Source organism: Mustela nigripes, chromosome 18, assembly GCF_022355385.1.
Source record: "Mustela nigripes isolate SB6536 chromosome 18, MUSNIG.SB6536, whole genome shotgun sequence".
Taxonomy (NCBI): Eukaryota; Metazoa; Chordata; class Mammalia; order Carnivora; family Mustelidae; genus Mustela; species Mustela nigripes.
The window spans coordinates 36155778-36179154 of NC_081574.1; the positions used below are offsets into that span (position 1 = coordinate 36155778).

General features: G+C 39.1%; 1 protein-coding gene across 1 annotated transcript in view; it reads right to left on the reverse strand.

Annotated features, from left to right (window-relative positions):
* Nucleotides 1-3772: 3772 nt before the first annotated feature.
* Nucleotides 3773-23377, reverse strand: part of ZMAT4 (zinc finger matrin-type 4) — a 368171-nt gene continuing 348566 nt past the window's right edge. The window contains exon 7 of the mRNA XM_059384518.1: nt 3773-8342. Coding sequence (XP_059240501.1) covers nt 8327-8342 — 16 coding nt within the window. The 3' untranslated portion in view covers nt 3773-8326. The remainder of the gene's footprint in view (nt 8343-23377) is intronic.

Sequence of the window (23377 nt, forward strand, 5' to 3'; positions counted from 1 at the left end):
GTCTGAACCGCTCCGGTCCTCCAGGCCCCCAGGCAGAAAGTAACAGTATATTCCCAGACCTGGCTCCCTGCCAGGCAGGGTTCTCATTGGCTCAGAGACAAGATCGGGTGGGACTCCAAACCCCATTGTGCTCCAGTGGGACTGAGCAGAGGTGAGGTGGTACAGCCTCACAGGAATTCACTCATACACTCCCAATGACGAGTGCTTAAGCTCTGTACCATACCTGCCTGTTTCTCTAACATCCGTGGTGCAGAGAACTTGAATCGTAGGTCAGATTTTTGCACAAATGCATGAGGAATTCTAATCAGTTAACAATGAAGACAAATTTAGGGTGCCATAGGGCAGACATGTTTAGAGAACTGGAAGATCTTTGAACTTCACGTCCATTGTACTCCACTAACTTTTTGAAGTAGGGGGCTCATGTCTAGTAAGCTGATTTATGCAGTGGGTTAGGCTCACACTCACAAAGTTTATGACTCAGCAATGTCTGTCTGACATTTATTACCACTCAACAGACTGGCAGTCATAAATCCAGCTTCATTTTTACAGTTAAATAGCTCCTATCATGAGACAAAGGAACAAAGGGAAATATTCCACAGCTGTGCTATTCATCCTGCATCTTATCGAAAAATAGAAAAAAGCATAAAAAATGAATAGGTCACGTTGTAACAGATCCATATTTATATGCATACATGCATGCATATGATATACAAATACTATAGAAACACATGTGCTGAATTCTGCCTGATGCTGATGCTCTGCCTATGGGAACATGGTGAGGAGCCACCTGTCTTACCCTTCGCTGTTAGGGTAAAGCCGTCACAGGTGCTCCTGGCTCGCTGCAAGTGTGAGGTCCTTGTGCTAAGTCAAAGCCCAGCAGGTCGACAGAGCTCCAGCCTGGGGTGGAGGTGGGGCGTGCAGAGGAAGTGAGACACAGAAACTTGCCTCCTGGGTAGTCACACTGATAGCTTCTGGAACACTCTGGGCCCTTCTCTTCCAGGAAGTTTTCCTTATTGGAGTTATACCAGCAGCGATCCTCTCCCACAGTAGGTTCTATCACATCAAGTAATTTTTTTTTTTTTTTTTTTTGGCTACACAACATAATTTTTAATGCTATACAAAGAATACTTATAAATAAGTGTAAGGGCTCCTCGGTGGCTCAGTCATTTAAGCATCTGCCTTTGGCTCAGGTCAGGATCCCAGGGGTCCCTGCTCTCTATTCAGTGCTGAATCTGCTTCTCCCCTGTCTTCTGCCCCTCCCCCGACTCAAGCATGTGGTGTCTCTCTCTCTAAAATAAATAAATAAAATATTTTTTTAAAAAAGGAAAAAATAGGCCCTCTTGAGCGGCTCAGTTGGTTAAGAGTCTGCCTTTGGCTCAGTTCATGATCCCAAGGTACTAGGACTGAGCCCTGCATTGGGCTCCTGGCTCAGCAGAAAAACTTCTCCCTCTCCCTCTGCCTCTCATTCCTCCGGCTTGGGCTCTCTCGCTCTCTCTCTCACTCTGCCAAATAAAATATATATATTAAAAAAAAAGGAAAAATAAGCATATAAGTACATATTTCAGCATGTACTTGTTTTAATATTTCAAGTTTTTATTTAAATTCTAGTTAGTTAACATATAGCGTCATATTAGTTTCAGGAGTAGAATTCAGTGATTTATCACTTACATACAATACCCAGTGCTCATCACAGGTGCCCTGCTTAATCCCCATCACCTACTTATTCCATCTCCCTGCCCAGCACACCTCCAGCAACCCATCAGTTTGTTCTCTATAGTAAAGAGTCTGTTTTGTGGTTTGCCTCCCTTCCCCCCCCCCCTTTTTTTTAAATAAAAATGAGCAAAATGAGAGAGATGGTCAAGATAGTTTGATAGGTATCCTCCAGCTCTCACACTGCATTGGTCTATTTTACATTTAGTAATTATCTGCTTGTTGGATGGTGGAAAAGAGGGGAAAAGACAACATAACATTGTTAGATTGTTTAATTTTTGTAACTCTATAAGAAAAGTATCATTAGCTCCATTTTAAACATTGAGAAACTGAAGCTCAGAAAACTTACGTAACTCGCCCAAGATCATAGAGTAAAGAACCATATTCTAAATCCAGGTTTGTTTTAATTCTGATATCACTTCCTCTATAGCCTACTCATTGTCTGAAATTTTGTATACTCTAAGTAACTACTAATTTCACATATGCATATATGATCAACATAACACATACAACTCTTTAGCATTTGTTATCTAGATTACTAGAGTTTGCAAAAAAAAACAAAAAAAGTTAAATGGATTTTGGTTTTGGTTTTCCCCTTTGAGGGGTGCCTATCTCTCCTCTCAGGAAAAAGAAAATCTTTGGCTGAAGATCATTGCAAAGGAGAAATGATTTGTTTTCTTCAAATTCTAGCAATAAGTCAGAGAATACCCCAAATTTACAAAAAAGTAGGAACTGTGCTGTGTTGCACTCAACATCTACAGAGAAAAGGTGTTAGAGTAGCAGAGGCACGTGTTACTACACAAAAATGGGTAAAGATTGAGTTTAAGTCCTTTCCAGAGAGGCTTACCATTCTTCAGGGAAGATAGGCAGTTTCTGAACCAGTGAGTGACCGGGAAAAAAACTTAAGTATTTGGTTCATTCACACTTCAAAACTATCAAAGAGTAAATGGCTGATGCAATTTCCCAGGCGGAACACTCACCTTATTACACACCCCCACGGGTGTCTCGTAAAGGGTCCTTATTAGCTTCATCACAATTAAACTCTCTACACCTAAAGGACACAGAGAAATGGTAGCTTATATAAAGAAGTAGGAGATGGGCTTCTAATTGGCCTTCCATCAAGGGTAAAGAAGAGGATAATGAAGACAGAGGCTTTAAAAAGGATACCTAGTCAAAAGAAGGAACTTGCTGAAATGGCAAACATTCTCCATGTACTGACTGTATTTTCCTGTAACTTACCATTTTTTAAAAATAGCAGCAAGTTATAGGTAAGCAAAAGAGTAGGGGAGAAAAGCACAAGTCACTCTAAAGATCTGAGTATGTGCTTCTTATAGCCAATCAATACAAGCACAAAATAAATCTAGTGACAAGAAGAATTAATTGGGAAGAAGAAAGGAGGGAAAACTTGAACCCCTTGTTCTTGCTCAGGAAGCCAACTGTGGGCATGTAGAGGACAGAAATCATCTTTTCTTAGCAAGGTGTGCTCTCTCTCTGATGTTCTGACCGTTCTGTCTAGAATGAGAGTTCTGTAGATTACCTTCCTTCCATGATGACTGCCATTCATTCCATTTTTCTCCCGCTCAACCGAGGAGATTATATTTTTGACAAAGTAGAGGAAGATCCCTACTACTTTGCCTATATATATACAACATTAATAATTTCCTTGGAACTAATATTGGGGAGGCTAATCCTGTCCTCCCATCTGAACTTCTGGGAGACGATTTGCCAGCAAAGTAGTGAGCTGAGAGGACATGGGGTTGACCCAACATGGTGACTCTTTGGAGTTTCAATAATAAAATCGTTAACACTAATGTTGCTATGCACACTGATTAACCCTCACTCTTAGCTGTGAAGACAACTTCAAGAAATATGAGAATATACAGTAAAACATTTGATTTCAAAGCAGAATACGTGTCACTGAGTTGACCACCACAGGAAAACTTATCTTACCATCATTGGTAGGCTGACAGTCAGAATTTAATCATTTGAAAAGTGACAATTCAAGTAGCATGTGTGCTAAGAAAATAGCAAGGATGCAAAACAGGAATTCATTATTGTGTGTATTAATTTCACTTTTATTTCTTTAATTAAAAAAGGAATAAATTTAGCAGCCAAATGTCCTACATTTTTACATTGCTTAAACATTCTGAAGTTGAAATAGCCTCTGCGGAGCCTAGTGCCCACCTGTGCAATGAGGAAATTTGACCAGGACTTCTAACAACCTCAGATGATGTCAAAATTTGACCTATAACAATAGACTGTTCTTCAGAAACAATGTAACCTGTTAGTGATAGCTGGAGATGGAGGGACAGGTAAAATAGGATTTTTTTTTTCCTTCACTCATAAAATTTTAAGATTACAGAATGTGGTTTCTAAAGGTCAGAATGAATTGCTAATTAAGTTGAGGCATCTGAAATTAGCAAGTAAAACTGCTACTCAGAATAGTGGCTAAGGAGTAATTAATCATACAGGGGAAAAAATGGCAGCAAAGTAAAGCCACAGTAAAATTAGTTTTTAAATAATCGCCGTTGCCCCTTCAGATGATGTTACTAAGAGGCAGTGAGATATTAATTCCTTTCCTTTCTGTTTAGGCTGTATCCTTTCCAAAAGAAAATGTTCAAAGTTTTTCTAGGAAGATACAAATCAAAGCAGATGTCCAACCGAACAACCTCTCTTGTAGGTATTCAGAGACATGTGGACTAATTATGACTCTTCCGTCTGTGTCTTACTCAACAGTTATCCTAAGCATAACCTTAAACCCACCCTAATTAATTTTTAAATGTAAGTCACTGATAATTGTTGGCATTTTAACTATTATAGTACAAAATTACTTAATACAAAAACCAGTGTTGACCACCCCTACCCCCAACCTTTGAGAAGGCCTGCTTTAAAATCTGCTTAAGAAAACATTTTGGCTTTGCTTCTAGGTGCTTTTTGTTTCCTTAGGTGCTACATTGGCCAGACTTGAGTTTGAGTCCATGCTGGGGCTCTCAGAGTCTTATTTTACATCAAGGTATTTGTATATTAAATTTAAAGACAAATTTATCAACATGAATATTACAATGAAATATATAGATAGTTAATTTGACATGCATATCTTAAACTAGAAAGCCAACTAAGGCAGCATTTATATAGAGATTTATATTTTTAAGCACTTGACCTTTATTAATTAGCTAATCCACACCACAAACCTATGAGGTAGTTTAGCATGACTTTAGTATGAATAAATTAGGTAAGAAGCCAAAAAAAAAAAAAGAAAAGAAAAATAATAACCTGTCTCCATAGTAATATGTTGATCAAACCCTCCTGATTCTGGTCAAAAAAGAACAGCAATCAATTCTTTGCTCGAGCTGGTCAAACAAACAGTGAATATTCAGCTTGGATGGAATGTAGAGAGGGTAGTTATTTCATTACCTGACAGTTACAGACAGTTTGCTATTGGAGTTTGAACATGCTGTGCTCACAGCGACTTGTCGGTAACAAGGTAACACCTTGAGCTATGGCCACTATCCCCCACCCACCCCCCATCCAGGGTTTACGTATGCCTCTGGGAGTATTAGCATTTTTTCATTGGCCTCCTATTCGTCTTCTCTTGGTCAGAATGGTCTAAGGAGCTGAATTCCGCAGAAATGTGTAAGGACCCTTGCAGTTCCAATTTACATTTATTCATCATCTAAGAGGCAAATGAAAAACAAATCCTATATTGGTCTTTGTGGTCAAGCAACTGCAGATGGGAGTTTCATTACTATTTTTATCAGCAAAAGGGATCACAGTGGTCTCTCTACTTAGCAGACTGCTTTATGATGGTATTTATTAGTACACACCGGGCTGCGGAGGTTATATATAATGAAAACTCATTCACTGGGCTTCACTACCATGGCATTTGTGACCTCGGGCAGTAGCTTACATCTGTACTTGAAGAAGAAAAATTCTTTGAAAAGTTAAGAGAACTGCATGACCAGGTCTGGGGGAGTATTTTGCCTCTATACAAAGACGCAGACGGTTTCAACCACTTAGCAAGTATTCTTTTAAATAGAAAGAAAAAAAAATTACTCTTAATAAAAGGATGCCATTAGGTTTCTGCACTATATTCATTTTGCATCATTGTTCCCTCATTGGAGCAAAACTTCAAACATCAGTAGTTGGTTACTTTAGTTGTCATGACTCCAAGTAGTCTGGGATGGTAAAAAATACGTATTGATCATTTGGACAGTTTCTTTCAAATTGATAGCGTTTTCCCCTAGGCCCCTAAATTGAGGTTTTATGGAAAATCCCAGGACTCATTCTTATCTTTCTGAGAATCTCCGCTGTCCTTAGGTGGCCCGACCCCAGAAGCTCCACCACGGCCAGGTCTCATGGGTTTGTTCCTCTCTGCCAAAATTAACTTGGCTGTTTGAAAATAATTATCTTCCATCTTACTCCCATTGGTTCTATTATGACTTGGAACGTAAGACATGACCTAATTAAACAAATACAACCATACTACTTTTACTATTACTACTAATAATAAATAAGAACAGAAACAACAAACAGTTAGTTTTCCGAGTAGAGGCGTCTCCATCTAAGATTTCCCAAAATATAAATAACATTCACTGGCTCTTCTTGTTTAAGACAATATGTCAACTCCATGGTACATTGGAACAATCATTTCCCTTATTTATGCAGAAATAAAAAAAGAAATTTGACAACAAACAAACGAAATGTTTGTTTTCTGGCAGGATATTCACTTTCACTTGACAGGTTGCCAAGGAGCAATGGTATTTAGATGAGGAATTCTGAGATGATCTGATTATTATATCCGGAAGCTTATCTGTAAAGGCTTTGGCATAGCCTCTCTGTAGAGCAAAAGAGATCTATGTTCACAGGCTCAACTAGATCAGGTCATTAAAAACAAAACCAAACAAAACACTTGAGGGTATGAGCTCACTCACTAAACACAAACAGAAACAATGTTTTTTTTTTTGTTTTTTTTTTTTTTTTGCGGTTTTTTTGTTGTTGTTTTTCGGGGTTTTTTGTTTGTTTGTTTTACTTGGATGATGCTTATTTTACAGCGGACTTGACAGATAAAGCATTATTTCACACATTTGAAGAAAAGTCATCATTGCAGGTTTGTAGCTCTGTTGTGTGCTTTCCAAAACAGCAAGAGGGACTGCTTGCCATCAGACCGTCCTGCCTTCCCACCGGACAGCACATGGCTGGCGCAGCTGCTTCTCTCTGTAGGCACAGAGGCTAACAACCCTGATCCCTCCTGAGTGGGCACTCTCAAGGGAGTGGTGCCAAATTTCAAACACCTTCGTAACAACACGGTGCATTTCCGAGTCATTTCATTTATTGCTCAGTGAGTTGTGACCACCTCGGCTCTCTGCAGAAAAATAACGGATGTCCAGAAAATCCTGACACCGGGAGATGAATGGCCTGTGGTCACCATGTACAAAGGGCAACCCCAGTCAGAGCTCTGAGAAACATTGTAAAGAGTTAAATGTTTGGCTTTGCAGACACCAGATCCAGTCACGACAGAGAAGCGTTAGACCCAGAGAAGGCTTCAGAATTTACACTCAGAGGCATTCCCCATCAGAAAATAACAGTTTTCCAGGCTATCATACTGGCTAGTGGTATTCTTTCCAAAGTGACTGAACCTTGGCTCAGCAAGAGGACTTCAGTGAGGAACAGAGGAATGGGGGACTCACCATACCCAAGGCTGTCGTTCATTCTGCAGAACTTACACAGTTCTTCCCCAGTCATCAGCACCCCACACCCAAGCCCACAGTTCAGGCCAACTTCATAAGAAATAGTCATTTATTTCCCTCTCATTCGGGGGTTTGTAATTCTTCTCTTGGATGCCTTTGGGAAAACGTTTCATCAAGGTCAACGGCTGTGAAGACATTTTTTGCCTAAGAGGATCATCATGCAAGCAAACTAATTCTTTTCCTAAGCTATTATTTTGGCAGCTTGCAAAGAGGACTTGGCTTAACCTTGAGAAACTGTTCTTTGAGTGATCAGAAAAAAAGGATGGGCTTCTTCCTTTATTCACCCTCTTTATTCTTGTCATTCAGATGGCAAACCTCGTTCACAGTTTTGAAGATGAAATGAAGGAGTAGTAATTGTGTCCATTATATATCTTCTACTAGTAGTGACTCGTTCTGGTTCCGTGCGTGTTGCCACCAATCATGTTCAGTGTGATGGAAAAATAATGTGTATTTCTTGATAAAGGTGCTTTACATCTCAATCATCAAGGACTTAATGGAATAATTATATGTTGAAGAAATCTAGAATAAATTGGAAATTGAGATCTTCCCACTGTCTTTAAGTCTGAATGATGTTCCCACTGTTTGCTGTAGGATTATAATTTAGAACATGTGCTAAATAGATCATCAGGGAAGAATTAAAAAATCCATCCAAATATCATAACTTACCACAAAATTAAAAGAAAGAAAGAAAGCAAGAACGCTCATTCACTCTCCAAAACTAAGATTAGTCATATGTTAATCTGTGAATCCTCATAAGAAATGTTCATTGTTCAAGAAAGAATCTTCCTCTGGTGGTTGATAAGCAATTCTCCACGGCAGAGAAATCCTGACTTTTTTTTTTTTTTCTCATCTCTTGATTGATGTTTTCACTACTTATTCTTCAGGCTATAAGACAGAAGGGAACACAGTCTTACCTTCTTTCATAATTACATATTCCAACCCTCCTTTCTCCTTCCTGTCCCCTCTCTCTCGCTTTCAGTCTCCTCCCACATCACTTTAGCCATCAAATTAAAGTAAAGCTGAATTTATATGATGAATCTTTTACATTCTAAATAACCTATAAATATAATAACTCAATTACCAATGTCAACTCTATGTATGTACAAGAAAATATATGTCTCGATCCTATCAATCCAGACACGAACTAAATTCATTCTGAAAGTTCTTGAGATGAAAATGACAAATTGGTTTATATTTACGGTGGACGGCATCTACCCATCCTTAAGTTTCAGCTAGGACGACTGGCAGAACCCTCTTGGTGGGAGGGAGAACAACGTTATAGCATTTAGATTCCAGATTATTGTTATAAACCACATTCTCAATTCATTCAGAATGTTTCCTGTTAGATAAATAGGAAAAAAAGTGTTTCCTGGCTCTACTCTCAAAATGTATTGATTAAAATGAAATATGGACTCTGAAAAACAATCTGAGGGTTTTGAAGGGGCGGGGGTGGGGGGGAAGTTGGGGTACCAGGTGGTGGGTATTATAGAGGGCACGGATTGCATGGAGCACTGGGTGTGGTGCAAAAATAATGAATACTGTTATGCTGAAAATAAAAAATACATTTATAAAAATCAAATAGGTAACTACTTCTTAAAGGTTTTTGGTTTTGTTTTTCTTTAAGATAAGACCATTTATTGCATGTCTACTATGTGCCAAGAACTTCATATAAGTTTACTTATAATTTAATCCCCACAACGACCTCTAATTTGGATGCGTTTTCTTCCCATTTTAATGGTGAGAACACTGAGGCTTAAAGTGGCTAAGTGAATGGCACATGTTCACACAGCTGCTTCAGGGGGTGGGGCTGAACCCTGGGAAAGATGAGAATCTAAAGGCTTGTTGGCATTCTGCACAGGGAATTTTTCTCATAGAATAGAAAACGTCCTCTAGCTGCAGTGAGGTTGCCAAAACAGTCTTTGCTCGTAGTTGACAGTTATCCCTAAAGCTCTATTTTTAGAGGGGAGGGGGCCAAAAGTCAGGAGCAGGTTGGATTCCTCACATAGATTCTCCTATCCCTCGTCACTGAGAGCTATATCGTAGTCAAAATCTGGCAAATGAAAATTCACAAGCTACAAAGGAAAATTCTATCACTCACCTAGAAGCACACAGCATATCTTGCAATTTTATTTTCCAAAAAAAGTGCTGTCACAGAATATTCTTAGGAGTTTGAATATTGTTGTATAACGCAGACTAAAAGAAAATGTAAGCTATATGCATTTCTGGGTAAAAAAAAAGTTGTTTTGGAATTTTGCCTTTGAATGACCCTGATAAGCACAGCCATTTTTAAATGGTTGTTATAAAAAAGAAAAATCCTGTTTTGGAATCCCATATTCAGTTTCTGCTCCATCCGGTCATGACCTGAGGAAATTCTACAGTCCTTGTTATTTTTGTGTGTTAATGTGACATAAAGGTTGAAAGTTCTCACTAAGCAAACAAGTATAATCTCATTTCTATAAATTGCATAGACCAACACTTTTCAAATTAAAATCAGTTTAAAGTGTCCCACTCCTTATTACAGGGAAAGGGCCAAACACACATACAGCTGAGCAGTCTTCAGTTATGATTACATCATTAGAGGAAGCTAAAAGAGGTTTGTTTTTTTTTTTAACTTATAGTAAAAGTGGTATATTAAGAACTTAATCTCATAATGAGCAAAAATAGCACACTCGTCCTTTTTATAGTCAGAATGATTATTCAGATCCTTTCTGAACACAGAAGTAATGACAAATTAAAATGTCTTTCAATTTCACATAGCTTTTATAATTATTCATTCGTTACTCTTATTATTGCTGAAAAGGCTCCCTCATATTTTAGTCAGCATCCCATTTGATACAAAAGAACATGGAAAATTTTACTGCTATTAATAAATATGCAGCCAACCAATCCAAGAAGAAAATTCTTTTTCATCTGAGAGATAAGCTGCATAATTCATGTATTTTCAGAAATTCCTTTAAATAGAAAATTGAAGAAAGGCATAGGGAAAAAAGAATTCATTATACAGTTTCCATTTGTGGTGAGGGACAGTCTCTGTTCTCAGAGTCTGCAATTTAATTTGATCTGAAGAGACTTTCAGTTGCATTGTATATGTACCAATACACTCATAGAGCTGGCTTTATTTTTGACATATATCATCATAAAAATGATACAACATAGCTGCCACTTCACTTAAAAAAAAAAAGTTACTGAAGGTTACTAGGTACTTTTCTTTGGGTCTTGGAATGCAGTTCAAAAAACTCACAGCAATCTGGAATGAGTACATTCTGCTTTCCGAAGAGGGAAATGCCCACATCCATGAACTGGGGGGCTCCATCTGACTCTGTGAGCTCCAGCCCCTGGAGGAGCTCCCCCTACACCGTGTGACTTAATGGCCTTACAGATAGGTCTGCATTCTGAAACCCCAAGCTGAATGAGAAGCACATCTGCAGGACCAGTTAAATTAAAAATCTTCTCTTGGGGCACCTGGGTGGCTCAGTGGGTTAGGCCTCTGCCTTCAACTCTGGACATGATCCCAGAGTCCTGGGATCAAGCCCCACATCAGGCTCTCTGCTCAGCGGGGAGCCTGCTCCCCGCCCCTCTCTCTGCCTGCCTCTCTGCCTACTTGTGATGTCTGTCTGTCAAATAAATAAAATCTTATAAAAAAAAAAAATCTTCTCTTTGTATTAGCTGCCCCTTTGTCCATTCAGACCTGGAAGGTTCAGAGAGGCTGGTGCTCCAAACTGGGCATGGGGTTGTAGTCTTATGTACACTGGTAAGGACTTCCTTTTTTTTTTTTTTTTTGTAATTGAAGTGTAGTTGACACACAGTGTTACATTAGCTTCAGGTGTACCGCCTAGGCATTCAACAACTGAACAACTGGACACGTGCCGTGCTCACCACAAATGTAGCTCCCATGTGTCACCATACAACCTATTGATGAGGGAGCAGGAGGCTGGCTGAGGACAAAGCAAGAGCTGGCGCCTTGCACCCCCTCTTCACCCGCTCCCCTCCATAAGTGTAGCATCCCTCAGGCAGCCCTGACTGCCATGAACAATAAGCAAATAGTTAACTTGCAGAGCTCACCATGCTGCTAGACAGGAGTCTCCCTTGGCTTACAAATGTCCTAAATCTCACTAACAAAGACGATTGATAGCAGGATTGTGAGACCCCACCAAAAAGTCTCCCAAAGATCTTAATGTTAATGGCTGGTCTAAAGACAACATTGATCCAGCAGCAAGGGCAAGGCCTCCGGCAGGCCTGGGACATCCTGGCACCTTGTAGGCCCTCTTTAGCATATGAAAACTCCACTGACACCTCCCTTCCCCTCACCTTCCCCCAACGGCAGGGTACATAACCTGCCATCCCTCACAACCCGGGGCAGCAGCTCTTCCTGCCCACGGGTCCTGTCCCCGTGCTTTAATAAACCACCATTTTGCACCAAAGATGTCTCAAGAATTCTTTCTTGGTCATCGGCTCCGGACCTCAGCCCACCGAACCTCACCTAGGTTCTAGAACTTCATCACTATTACGATACTATTGACTATATTCACTCTCTACCTTTCATCCTTGACTTACTCATTCCACGCCTGGAAGCCTGCACCTCCCGCTCCCTTCACCCATTTTGCCCATCCCCCTTCCATCCTCCGTCCTGGCGACCACCAGTGTGTTCTCTGAATTTACTTGGTTTTTACTGTGTTCTCTGTATTAGCGGCTCTATTTCTGCTGTTAAAAAAAACTTGTTGGTTTGTGTTTTAGATTCCACATATAAATGAAATCATACGGTATTTGTTTTTTTTTCTTTCAGTCTTATTTCACTTAGCAATATCCTCTAGGTCTACCCATACTGTCATGATTGGCAAGATCTCATTCTTTTTACCTAAAATGGAGTCTTCAGTACCGAGATTTCACCATGGAAAATGCCCAGAAATGTATGTGGTCTTTCTGCAATGTTATCAAGGTGGTGGGGGGAAGGTGGGAAATATATCCTTACTAGTGTGTCCGGAGATGGCTACTGAAGAAAAATTGATGTGTTTGTCCCACACTGGATTTAAACTGTTCAATAAGCCAATTAAAAAACAAAGCAGACTGTCCTCAGCTATGATGAAGCCTAGTGTCTGAAACCCAGAGAGCAAGTTTACAGGGACGTGAGAAATGAAATCATGGGCCACAATTTCTATGAAATGATGCGGCCAGAATGTGTTAGTTGTGTTGGATGAGAAACTATGTTCCAGACACCTTCCACACACATGCTGCTGAACAGTCATGGCTTTGAATGTGCTCAATCTATTGCCTGAGATGTGTCATGAATGACATCCAAGAACTAGTCATCTTTGCTCGGTTTATTATCACAGGATGCAGATAAACTAAATTAAACTACGTTTTCCAGAAACAAAATAAAACCAAACAAATAAAAAACTACATTCCCCAAGCAAGTTTCTCCCAATTTCTATTCTTTCTTTTCCTGCCTTCCCTAACCCAACAAATAGGAGTTCAAGGCAGAAATTCAGTTGTTTTCCCAGGTTTGTTTCTTTTTCTCCCTGAAATATGTCAAGTCCTTTGCACCCCCTGCCCATGCCTGATCCCAGGCCCTTGACAGGACACTTGGCTTCTCTCTGGCATCTTTGACACCAGCTCTGCTGCCTCATTACACTGGTGTTGCAGTGCTTCACTGGGTTCCCACTGATGAGGGAACATGAGTCTGGCTGAAGACAAAGCAAAAGCTGGCACCTTGCACCCCCGTCTCCATCCGCTCCCCCTCAGTCCTATGTGTAGCATCCCTCAGGCAGCCCTGACTGCCATGAGCAATAAGCAAATAGCTAACTTGCAGAGCTCACAATCCTGCTAGACAGGAGTCTCCCTTGGCTTACAAATGTCCTAAATCTCACTAACAAAGACGATTGATAGCAGGATTGTGACACCCCACCAAAAAGTCTCCCTACTATCTTAATGTTAATGGATGGTCTAAAGACAACATTGATCCAGCCACAAGGGCAAGGCCTCCGGTAGGCCTGGGACATCCTGGCACCTTGTAGGCCCTCTTTAGCATATGAAAACTCCATTGAAACCTCCCTTCCCCTCACCTTCCCCCAACCTCGGGGTACATAACCTGCCATCCCTCACAACCCGGGGCAGCCGCAGCTCTTCCTGCCCACACAGGTCCTGTCCCCGTGCTTTAATAAACCACCATTTTGCACCAAAGAAGTCTCAAGAATTCTTTCTTGGTCATTGGCTCTGGACCTCAGCCCACCGAACCTCACCTCCTGGAGAGAAGTGGAATACACAAAAGTCATTTGTGATGACACCCCTGTCTTCTTTTCCAGCTCCATCTTTTTGTCACTGTTCCCTGTAATCACACTAAACTCCCACCACTGAGAGGTACTTGAAGTTTCTACACCTGCCACACTCCCACGTGCTTCTAGGTATGCACACTCTCTTCCAGGGAGCTCATCCTTCACCCCAGGCTTCTCCAGCCTTTCCCAGTCTTCTTGGCAGAAACGTGCTTCCTTAAAATATCCTTGCCTTAACCTACCTGGACCCAACCAAATGTATTTGGAAGGTTTTGAACAGCCACCCGGGAGTAGAGAAGAAAACCTGAAGGGAATGCCCAAGCCACAGCAAGTGATCAGTAAACTGCAATGCTTCAGACAAGGGGTACAATGTGTCTTGATTCCGAGAATGGTGAAAGGCAGCGGAAGAAAGGGGTTTGGAGAAAAAAGAGAAAAAAAAAAAAAAAAAGAAAATGTGGGAGATGAGATGAAACGTGGAGAGGATGGAACCAGGAAAATGGATTTGTTCTGTGCATGGTGCTACCTCTGTGTGATGCCTTCATCTTTGAATTTCATCTAGACAAATAAAATACTTGGAAAATGTTAATTGTTAGTGGAAGTTGATGTAGTCTGAGTGACATGGCATGGGGGTGGAGGGGAGAAGCACTCAAATGTATAGAGGGAGAAAAATGTAGAAAGACCACAAGACACTGGGAGTTAAAAGAAACGACAGGACTTTGGATCTTACCAATCCAAGAGGACTGAAAATGGGGAGTTCTGTCAGCCCCTCAAACATATGGGTAGTGCAAGATGAATTTCTCCAAATCCTTCTTGGAAAAACAAATCCTATATATTTATAGACCACTGAATAAAGAAATCATTTAAGGAAATTTAAGCTAATTCAGAGAAAAGTAAGATATTATGAACACTCAAGAAGCCGAGAATATTCAAAAGTATAGAATATTTAAAATGAATGCAAGTCCATCACCTCCTAATACACACAGACTAGGAAAGTTGACAAGAATGATTTGTAATTAACTTACCAAAACACCTAAGGAAACAAGCTGCCTCTGTTTATATAGAATTTGCATTGTTTATATGCAAATGAATGCTCCTAAAGTGCTTGAGAACAATTCATTCCCTTAAGAAGGCAAATATTCTCTCTATAATCTTGTTTACACTATTCATTTGCTTTGCAAAACGTTTTTCATAAAATCACAAAATAATGAAATGTTAGACACAGAAAGACCCCAGGGATCACATAAGAAAGACCAAAGTCCTCATTTTATAGATGAAAAACTCAGTGGAGCCCTGACACACCTGTATACCCCTAGCATTTCTGAGGCCCACATCCTCACATCCCAGACCCTGTTACTGGGGGGATTCCACTCCTCCTACAATGTTCTAGTCACAGCTGGGGCAGATGCAAACAGAGCAAGGGAGCTGCAAAGCACTAGGCTTTGGGGCATCATTGGGACCCATCAGCCTCCCAGATCTAGGTGACAGTCCAGTATCGCTTTTCCATTCATTTACAGATCTGGAGACCTGGTTAGTCCTGGTTTGTTTCTAAGCCTCAGCTCCTACTTTGTCTCATGCAGGAAATCTTTCCTTATGCCCTTTTCCCTAGCCAGTCGTTGTCAGGACCCATCCTAAGTGTTTTCCTCTACTGTTTCCCCAAGTACATCATATGGTCATCTTCTGTTGACTGCCTGTCCTCCCTACAAATTAGCCTGGGACTCGATTTCTGTATTTCATCCTGCAATAAGGCCTGATACAGAATCAATGCATAGCCTTCTCCAAATAAACACAGGAGACCAGAGAAGGAATCGATTGGCACACTGGGGAAAAGCCTAATTCCCAGATACTCAAATTCCTTCGTTCCCTGTCCTATATCTTGGACAAATCCACTCCTGGCCTTCATTTACAGATAAAGAAAAGTAACTAAGAACATTCAAAGCATCTCTATTCTTATCTCTATCTACTATTCTTATAGATTCAAAGTGCTTATGATTTAAAGTTAGAAAACTTGATTTTAAACTCCAACATTCATTATTATTAGTTGGATATTTTTATACCATGTTTTTATCTTTATTTAGTTTCAGCTTATCTGTCTATAAAACAAAGACATCAATGGTATCTTCCACATGTTAGAGTCATGAGGATTAAATCAGACAGTAAAGGTGAATAAGTCCAGTAACTATAAAAAAATTAGGCGCGCCTGGGTGGCTCAGTGGGTTAGGTCACTGCCTTCAGCTCAGGTCATGATCTTGGGGTCCTGGGATCGAGCCCCACATCGGGCTTTCTGCTCAGCGAGGAGCCTGCTTCCCCCCTCTCTCTCTGCCTGCCTCTCTGCCTACTTGTGATCTCTCTCTGTCAAATAAATAAATAAAATCTTAAAAAAAAAAATAGAGATTCTTCTGTCCTCATCCTTAACTCTTAATAACTTAAAAGGAAAATTTATGAAGTAGCCATTATATAATAAAGAATTTATTTATTTATTTATTTCTGTTCCAGGTTCCTGGAGTGGAAATAAGCACTTGGAATTTCCCAATTTGTTAGGAGTGTTTTTGCTTTTTGTTTTTTGTTTCTGTTTCTAACATATTCAAAGTGATGTTTGGCTTTTTTTCCCTGTGTGTACTTCTTTATTCATTTATTTTTTAGATGAAATATAATTGGCATACAATATTATATTAGATCCAGGTGAACAATATATACATCATGAAATGCTCACCATGACACAAATAATTACCTTCCGTCACCATAAAAAGGATAGTCAATTCATCTATGGCAAAGGAAACAACAGCGTACAATGAGGAAAACAAAGCAGATTTCAAGACACATTCCAAAGCTATAGTCATCAAAACAGTATGGTATTAGGACAAAAACAGACACAGATAAATAGAACAGACTAGAGAGCCCAGAAATAAACCCATATTTTTAATGGTCAATTAATCTATGGCAAAGGAAGCAAGAATATACAGTAAATAAATAGCGTTGGGAAAACAGGATAGCTATGTGCCAGAGTGACATTGGCCTACCTTCTCACTCCATACTCAAAAATAAACTCAAAGTGGATTAAAGACCGAAATGTGATGCCTGAAACCATAAAACTCCCAGAAGAAAACCTAAGCAGTAATCTCTTTGACATCAGCCTTAGAAACATTTTTCTTTTTTTTTTTTTCTGGCTCTGTCTCCTCAAGGCAAGGGAAACAAAAGCAAAAATAAACAATTAGGACTACATCAAACTAAAAGGCTTTCGCACAGGAAGAAAGACATCAGTAAAATGGTAGGAGTGCCTTTGTTATTCATAGTGGGTCCTGACAGCATACGCTAATGAGGTGACTCGTAGTGAATCCCTACATAATTTCAAGATGGAGGCTGGCCATGCTGGAAAGATCTACCATGAGATTAGTGGGTTAAGGCTTTGAGCCAAATGACATCATGACCTCTGTAGCAGGGAGGAGAGGCTGTTGAGTTCAGTCATGTGGCCATGGACTCAATACATCATTTATCATGAATAACAGAATCCTAGTAAAAACAGTGGACGCTGAAGTTGTCAGAGAATGAGCTCTACCATTAAAAGCCAGACCTCAAATCACAGATCTTGCACTCAGTAGCTTTGGGGTCTTTAATTCAGTTTCCTGATCCATTAGATGAGGGTGATATAATAACAGTATGGGTCTCACAGGCTGCTGTGAAATTGAAATAAGTTAGTATACATGGAAGTATAAAATACCGCGTCCATATGGAACAACAAATCAATGTTGTCTCTTATTATCATTACTAGTATTAGTATTACTCTGCTACATGGGCCCATGCTTTAGGCTCAGTAGATTACTGTATCTTATGTAATTGGCAGAAAGAAAAACAGGGTGTTGAAGTAAGACATGGTTTCTGGAACCCAAGGGCAGCTCTGGTTCTACATGTCTTCAGGACAGGAGAAGAATCATGGGAAACAATGGCATACTACACAAACATAGTGGGGGTGGGATGAATGCTAATATTTGATGGGTGTGCAATATTCCCTCATGCCAAAAGGAAAAAAAAAAGCTAACATTATCCAGACTATACTGTCCACTGCCATACCCAGTAGTTACATGTGGCTATTTAAATGTAAGATAATTAAAATTAAATACAATTAAAAATTCAGTTCCTCAGCCATACTGGCCACATTTTAAGTATTCCACAGGCACATGTGGCTAGCAGCTACTACATTGTATAGAACAAAGACAAGTCATTTCCATCATCACAGGGAGTTCTACTGGACAGTGCTGGTCTAGAAACACCAGAAGTATTTGAAATCAGATATGTTTTCAGATATAAACCATATTTCTTTTATACATTCTTTTATGTATATTTATATACATATATTATATATATACATATATTATGTATACATATATTATATACATATATTATGTATATATATGCATATATAATTCAAGTATAATTAACATACATTTGTATATTAGTTTCAGGTGTGCAACATAATGATTTAACAATTCTATACATGACTCAGTGCTTATCAAGGTAAGTGCTCTCTTTATTTTAAAGATTTTATCTATTTATTTATTTTAGAGAGAGGGCACACAGAGAGGCAAGTCCAGGGAGAGAGAGAATCTCAAGCAGGCTCCACACCCAGCATGGAGCCTAACGTGGGGCTTGATCTCATGACCCTGAGATCATAACCTCCTGAAACCAAGAGTCTGATGATTAACTGGCTGGGCCACCCCTGTGCCCCTGATGATAAGTGTTCTCTTAATCCCTTTCACTTACTCATCGATCTTTTCACCCACCTCCCTCTGGCAATCACCAGTTCATTCTCTACCTTTTTTGTTTGTCTCTTTCCTTTCCTCATTCATTTATTTTGTTTCTTAAATTCCACATATCAGTAAAAGCATACAGTATTTGTCTTTGACTAGCTCATTTCACTCATGTAGCATTGTACCCTCTAGATCCACCCACGTTCTTGCAAAGGATAAGACTTCGTTTGTTTCCATGGCTGAATAATATTCCATTTTATATATACACCACGTCTTCTTTATCCATTATCTATGGCATTTTTATATTTAATTTCTTCAGGAAACTCCACACTGCTTTCCAGTGGCTGCACCAGTTTACATGACCTCTGACAGTGTACAAGGGCTCCCTTTTCTCCAGCTCCTTCCCAACACTTGCTGTTATGCTACTGTTCCTGTTTGTCATTTGATCCATTTTGACAGGTGTGAGGAGATATCTCATTGTTGTTTTGATTTGCATTTCCCTGGTGATGAGTGGTGTGGATCATCTTTTCATATATCTGTTACACCTCTGTATGTCTTCTTCGTAAAAATGTCTGTTCGTGTCCTCCACACATTTTTTTTTTTAAGATTTTTATTTATTTATTTGACAGACAGATCACAAGTAGGCAAAGAGGCAGGCAGAGAGAGAGAGGAGGAAGCAGGCTCCCCACCGAGCAGAGAGCCTGATGCGGGGCTCAATCCCAGGACCCTGGGATCATGACCTGAGCCGAAGGCAGAGGCTTTAGCCCACTGAGCCACCCAGATGCCTCCCTCCGCACATTTTTAATTGGATTATTTGGGGGTTTTCGGTGTTGATGTATGCGTTCTTTATATATTTTGGATATCAACCCCTTATCAGATATATCATTTGCAAATACCTTTTCACATTCTGTAGATTTTCTTTTTATTTAGTTGATGGTCTGTGCCAAAGCTTTTCATTTTGGTATAGTCCAAATAGTTTAATTCTGCTTGTGTTTCCCTTGCCAAAGGAGACATGTCTAAAATAATGTTTCTATGGCTGATATCAAAGTGGTTACTACCTAGGTTTTCTTTTGAGAGTCTTATGGTTTCAGGTCCCACATTTAGGCCTTTAATCTATATTGAGTTTATTTTGTGTATGACATAAGAAAGTGGTCCAGTTTCATTCTTTTTCAGGAAGCTGTCCAATTTTTCCAATACCATTTGTTGATGAGGCTTTTTCCCATTGTATATTCTTGCCCCTTTTGTTGTAGATTAATTGATCATAAAAGCAAGGGCTCATTTCTGGGCTTTTTATTCTGTTATATTGATCTATGTGTCTATTTTTGTGCCAGTGTCATACTGTTTTGGTTACTAGAGCTTTGTAATATGTCTTGAAATCAGTGGTCATGGTACCTCCAGTTTTGTTCTTCTTTTTCAATATCGCTTTGGTTATTTGGGGTCTTTGTGGTTCCATATAAGTTTTAGGATTATTTGTTCTAGTTCTGTGAAAAATGTTTATGTTTTGGTAGGGATTGCATTAAATCTGTAGATTGCTTTGGGTAGTATAGACATTTTTAACAATATTGGTTCTCCCACTTCATGAGCATGTTTATGTCATCTTCAATTTCTTTCATCAGTTTTTTATAGTTTTTGGAATACAGGACTTTCACCTCCTTGATTAAATTTGTTCCTAGGTATGTTATTCTTTGTGGGACAACTGCAAATGGGATTTTTAAAAATTTATCTCTCTGCTAATTCATTTTTAGTGTATAAATTTCTGTATATTGATTTTGTATCTTGTAACTTCATTGAATTCATTTATCAGTTCCAGTAATTTTTGGTGGGGTCTTTGGGTTTTTTTTCTGTATAATACCATGTCATCTGCAAATAGTGAAAGTTTTATTTCTTTTATTTTTTTTTTCTTGTCTCACTGCTGGGGCTAAGACTTCTAGTACTATGTTGAATAAAAGTGGTGAGAGTGGACATCCTTGTCTTATTCCTGATGTCAGAGGGAAAGCCTTCAGTTTTTTTCATCATTGAGTATATTGTTAGCTGTGAGTTTTTCATTTATGGCCTTTATTAATTGAAGTATGTTCCTTCTAATCCTACTTTGTTGAGAGTATTTATCATGAATAGAATATCTGTTGTACTTTGTCAAATGCTTTTTCTGCATCTAGTGAGATAGTCATATGGTCTTATGTCCTTTCTCTTATTAATGTGCTGTATCATATTGATTTGCAAGTATTGAACCATCCTAGTATCCCCCTTGATTGTGATAAATTTTTTTTTAATGACTGTTGGATTTGGTTCGACAGTATTATGTTGAGGATCTTTGCATCTGTTTATCAGAGATATTGGACTATAGTTATCTCTTTTTTTAGTGTCTATCTGATTTTTGGCATCAGGGTAATGCTGGCCTCATGGAATGATTTTGGAAGCTTTCTTTCCTCTTCTAATTTTTGGAATAGTTTAAGAAGAATACATATTAACTCTTCTTTAAATGTTTGACTGAATTCACCTGTGAAGTCATTTGTTCTTGGACTTTTGTTTGTTGAGAGTTTTTTGATTACTGATTCAATTTTATTGGTAATAATCATTCTATCCAAATTTTCTATTTCTCCCTGATTCTGTTTTGGAAGGTTAAATGTTTCCAGGAATTTATCAATTTCTCCTGCATTGTCCAAACATTGGCATATAATCTTTCATGTAAAATATATAATCCTTCATATTATTTATATTTCTTTGTATTTCTGTGGAGCTGGTTATTATTTCTCCTCTTTTGTTTCTGCTGCTATTTACTTGAATCTTCTCTCTCTCTTTGATTAGTCTAGCTAATTTTTTTTCAATTTTGTTGATCTTTTTTATTTTGCAAACCCTCTGACTGATTTTTATAGATAAGATTGATTTCACAACTTTGTGGTTTAATCTCCATACTGTTTATATATGATTAATCTACTATTTTTACTATGTTTGCACTTACCCGTGAAATTTTTTTTGTCCTCTCATAACATTCTTACTACTTTTCTTTCTACTCTAAGAACTCCCTTTAACATTTCTTATAAGGCTAGATTCATGGCGATGAACTCCTTTAACTTTTGTTTGTCTGGGAAACTCTTTATCTTCTAATTTATCTTCTAATTTTGAGCAATAGCCTTGCTGGATAGACTACTTTAGACTGAAGGTGTTTTTTTTTTTTGTTGTTGTTGTTAACTTTTTGCATTTTGAATATATTATGCCATTCATTTCTGGCCTGCAAAATTCTGCTGAAAAATCAGCTAATAGTCTTATGGGGTTTCCCTTGTATGTAACTATTTTCTTTTCTCTTGTTGTTTTTAAAATTCTTTCTCACTATTTTTATTGTTTTACTTTCTATGTATCTTGAATGGACCTCCTTGGGTAGATTTTGTTGGGGGCTCCCTGTGCCTTCTCGATCTGGATTTCTGTTTTCCTCCCCAAATTAGGAAAGTTTTCAGCTATTATTTCTTCAAATTAATTTTCTGACCCTCTTTCCCTCTCATGTCCTTCTAGGATCCCTATAATGTTATTATATTATTCATATTCATCCCTATGAATGTTATTATGCTTGATGATGATGCTGAGTTCCTTAGTCTATTCTTGTTTTTATTAATCTTTCTTTTTTTTCTTTTTGCTGTTCAGCTTGGTTCCTTTCTATTACTCTGTCTTCCAGCTTGCTGATATGTTTTTCTGCTTTCTCTAATCTATTTGTTATTTCCTCTAGTGTATTTTTAATTTCAGTTATTTAGTTCTTCATCTCTGGTTAATTTTTATATTTTCTATCTTTTTGTTGAAGTTCTCACTGAGATCCTCCATTCTTTTCCCAAGTCTAGTAAGTAACTTTATGACCATTACTTTGAATTTCCTATCAAGAATATTACTTACTTCCATTTTATTTAGCTCTTTTGCTGTGATTTTGTCCTACTTTCTCATCTGGGATGTTTTCCTCTATCTCTTCATTTTGTCTAATTCTCTGTGTTTGTTTCTATGTTTAGAAAAGCCAGCTATGTCTCCTGGTCTTGGAAGTACTGGCCTTACGAAGAAGAGGTCCTTTAGTGCCCCACAGTGCAGTGTCCTCTGTTCCTGAGATCCAGGTGATTTGGGGGTATCTCTTATGTGTGTTTTGTGCCCCCTACTGTTGTGATTGAGATGCTTTTGCTTTCAGTCCAGTTGGCTACAATGGTCTCCTTTGTCTTTTGTGGGCAGGGTTTGGTACCTGTGCCTTAGGGAACAGTCTGGGGCTGCCTTAGGCTTGTAGTTGGGTTAGATCAGATGTCTGTCTTTAGTCAGTCTGTTGGGGTTGCAGTGACCCTAAGCTACAGGGATCTTTCCCCTTACCGCATGGGTTTTTTGTTGGTGGGTTGGGCTCATAGTGAGATCAAATATCTGCCTCCAACCCACTGCTGGGGCTCCAGTCAAACTGGTGTGTGTGGTTATCTTTCTCTCTACCTAGGGCAAGTCCTAGTCACTGTTGGGGCTGCCTGAAGAATGTCAGGTATCATCTTAGGACTCCCCCAAGTGGGGTAGGTTGGTTGAAGCAGATCCACAGGAGAACATAGGGGCAGGGTGTGCTTTTAGCAATCTAGGTAGCGAGTGTTCACACATTGGTTCTGGCAGGTGTCAGGATATCTAGGCTGAAGGTTGGGAGGTGAGAAGAAATGGCACCTGCTAGCTCTTTTGTCCTTGGATAAGTTTCATAAAGACTCCTCCACATCTAGTGCATGTTCTGAGATTAGGAAATAAACATCCTTTCAGTATACCCCTGCTACTTCTATGCTGTATCCACAGGGTTGTTTGTTATGCTGGATCTTTAAGAGCAGAGGCTCAGTTTCCTATTGCTCTGTTGCTCTCCCATTGCTAAGCCTGCTGATTTTTAAAGTACTCAGAGTTAAGCCCCACTGATTATAAAAACTAGCAT